The sequence below is a fragment of the Aplysia californica genome, unplaced genomic scaffold (assembly GCF_000002075.1).
Source record: "Aplysia californica isolate F4 #8 unplaced genomic scaffold, AplCal3.0 scaffold00654, whole genome shotgun sequence".
Classification (NCBI taxonomy): Eukaryota; Metazoa; Mollusca; class Gastropoda; order Aplysiida; family Aplysiidae; genus Aplysia; species Aplysia californica.
Window position 1 is genome coordinate 158404 of NW_004797924.1, and position 3031 is coordinate 161434.

Below are 3031 nucleotides of genomic sequence, written 5' to 3' on the forward strand. Positions count from 1 at the left end.
TGATTCTATCCGGGCGAATAACCCGAATAGCACTTTCAAACAGGTGAGCAAGGATTTCTGAAGGTCAGTCCTGACCTTTCTCTGACCTTTCTTTAACCCTTTAAGCCCATTTCCTCTGAGTGTAACTGACCCATGAACATGAACTCTTTAGGATGACTGTTAGATTGACATCACCACACATTGAGGCATGCATTCTGTGTGCAGAAGAGTAGAGAGTGAGTGTGGGAGGTTGGCAGGCGTTCTTGTGCAGTGTGCTCCTTCTTTTCCCATCACACATTATACATCGTTATATGTCTCCTCCTTCTATTCTTTGTCTGTTACTCTCTAGTAACACCTCTAATCTTCAGCACTTAGATGACCTATTTATGTTGCAAGTGCTTTAAATTCATACTACAGCTGAAAAAAAAGGTTGAGTGTGCTGAAGTGTATGCCTGAATCTGCCTGGTTAAGTTTAGGAATATAGAACAGGAAGCAGAATGATGAATGAGTCTTATTTTTTTTACATGGAGATGGTTAATTTGGAGAAAGAAAGAGGGAGTAATGAAGGGAGAATGTTCAGGGTGAGGGAAAGAGAGAGAGGAGAGAGAAAGAGATAGAGAGAGAGAGAGAGAGAGAGAGAGAGAGATAGATTGAGAGAGAGAGAGAGATCGAGAGAGACTGAGATAGAGTGAGAGAGAGAGAGATCGAGATAGATAGAGAGAGAGAGCGAGAGAGAGAGAGAGAGAGAGAGAGAGAGAGAGAGAGAGAGAGAGAGAGAGATTGTCTCCTCAAAAATAACAGAGCACATTAGAAGGAGAATATTAGATAGCAGTAACTTTAGTCTTGCAACCATAGCACTGAATTTCTAGAAAAATCATTCAGTCAAGGGAGACAAACCTTAGGATAAAAAAACAATTATTGTAATTGTAGTCACATATACGTCAAACTGTCTACCTGGGTGTCCGGGGCTTGGCTGAATCGGTTTTATTTTTATGGAGCTGAAGGTTGTGAAAGCTCATAATAAGCTTTACTTGAAATACTCTTGTACTTTTTGAAGATAACTGACAATGTTGATGTTGGTGTGGCAATATATACAGTATGAGTGTTTTTGCTTGTGTGGTTATATGTATGTCTATGTATGTACAGGTGGATAATAAAGAGGGGGGAGGGAATTTTTATATTTTGTAAACATGAAATAGTATAATTTTCTATTCATACAGGTAGTGATTGATAGTCTCCTCTTTTAATTCTTCCAAAACAATGTATTCTTAATTAAGATAGTTTTATTAAATTATTGTCTAAAATAGCTTACTTCCTCTCTGAGCCATCTGGAGTATGTCAGGAAAAAGGAGGGTAATGCACACTGTGTTGGGAACATAAATAAACAAAACAAATAGACAAACAAACCAAGAAATATTGTAACTTGTATTCATCCTTTGTTGTTGTTGCAGGCACAGCAGATGTTGTTGGACTGGAAGATGCGGGAAGGTGACAATGCTAAGGCGAGCACGCTGGAGAGAATTCTGAGAACCACTGGCATGGTGGAGGCCTCACTGTTGTTAGCTCCATAGGCCCGTCTGTTGTGGAGGCTGATAGTTAGCTGAGTAATAGGGTTGTGGTGATAGTGTAGTGTGACAGTAAAGTGTCTGTATACTGTATGTCAGCACTGTTTGATAGTATTGTTTGTATTGTTTGACCAGATTATATGGACAGTATTGTATGACCTTTCATACATTGTATGGACAGTATATGTGAGAGAATTGTGCACAGTTTTGTGAAATTATATTTTGGGGTAGTTGTGTCTGACCATATTGTGTGAATGTTATCTTGTAGTTTTGGGCGTTTGTTGCTTTTATTTGTCTGAATTACGCATTTGTTAATATTTTTGTAAGTGTAAGTTATATTTAAAATTCTGTCCCACAATTTCATTTTATTTTGTATTCCCATTCGGATTTATTTTGGTGAAGGTAGTAGTAGTATATATATATATATATATATATATATATATATATATATATATATATATAATATAATTCTGGTGGCGCTGATTTTGGAGTCATCTTTTAAAAGAAGAAAGCACACACTCTTCAGATCTCAAAATTTAAACGTACGCAACTTTTGATGTTCTTAAGAAAATGACAGAGCCATATTTTCATGTTTTTGGACTTTAGAATCAATAAAAATGTAGGATCGCTATTATGATTAATTAAATACTCTTAAATTGAGCCATTGGTTTCCTATTCCACTTTTTTAAAATGTAAGCTTTTGCTGTTCAGTATAGGTCAAAAGCTGCTCAGATATAAGCAAACAGGAATCCCCAAAGTGTTCCTGACTTATCGCGTTAGCTATAATTGACTGCAATGTGGTGTTGTTGCATTGGGCTAACGTGAATCTTGTAGTTGATAGAATGGTTGCACAAGTGGTTACCTTTTATCAAGATCATATCCTGGTACAAATTATGTATATGTACATGAAGACAGAAGAGTATGGAATGTGCTATTATTCTGTCCATAATTCTTATCTTAAAACTAAACAGAACAAACATACACACTTATGTAGTAAATGTAGGATGAATTCAATATTCCATTATGTTTTTGCATTAAAAAATGAATTCATATTGAAAGTAATGGTGCTCCATTTGGTGCTTTATCTTCAAATTCATTTTGTGGTAATTTTGTTTCAAAATGAAGGCTGTTGAGTACATTTTCTGTGGCTTTATCTCACTGTTTCAGGGTTACCAGATAGTGATTTCCAGTTGGTTTACACATTTTCCCCACTTCTGTGCCACACCTTGCTGTTTGTTCTTCTTTATAACTGTCAATGTGTCAGTAAGACTTTCATCCTATCTCTATATATCCATCAAATTTATTCATCTATTCGTTCATCCATCAATCCCTCTTGCATTCCACTCGTTCATCAGTCCATCTATCCAACCTTCCATCCATCATTCCATCCACCTGTTCACTCATCCACCCTTCTGTCTGAGCAGGTGGTTCGAAGGCGTCCTTGGTAGGTCTTACTTCTTTGTCATCCTTCTCTTACTTCTGCGATG

The 3031-nt window shown here is 36.7% G+C and overlaps 1 protein-coding gene across 1 annotated transcript in view; it reads left to right on the top strand.

Annotated features, from left to right (window-relative positions):
* The window catches only part of LOC101845802 (ankyrin-3), a gene marked incomplete in the record, with an annotated part of 29897 nt that extends 27926 nt beyond the window's left edge, over positions 1-1971 (top strand). The window contains 2 exon segments of the mRNA XM_005108044.3: positions 1-43; positions 1431-1971. The exon segment at positions 1-43 is cut by the window's left edge and continues 146 nt beyond it. Coding sequence (XP_005108101.2) covers positions 1-43; positions 1431-1550 — 163 coding nt within the window.
* Positions 1972-3031: the final 1060 nt, after the last annotated feature.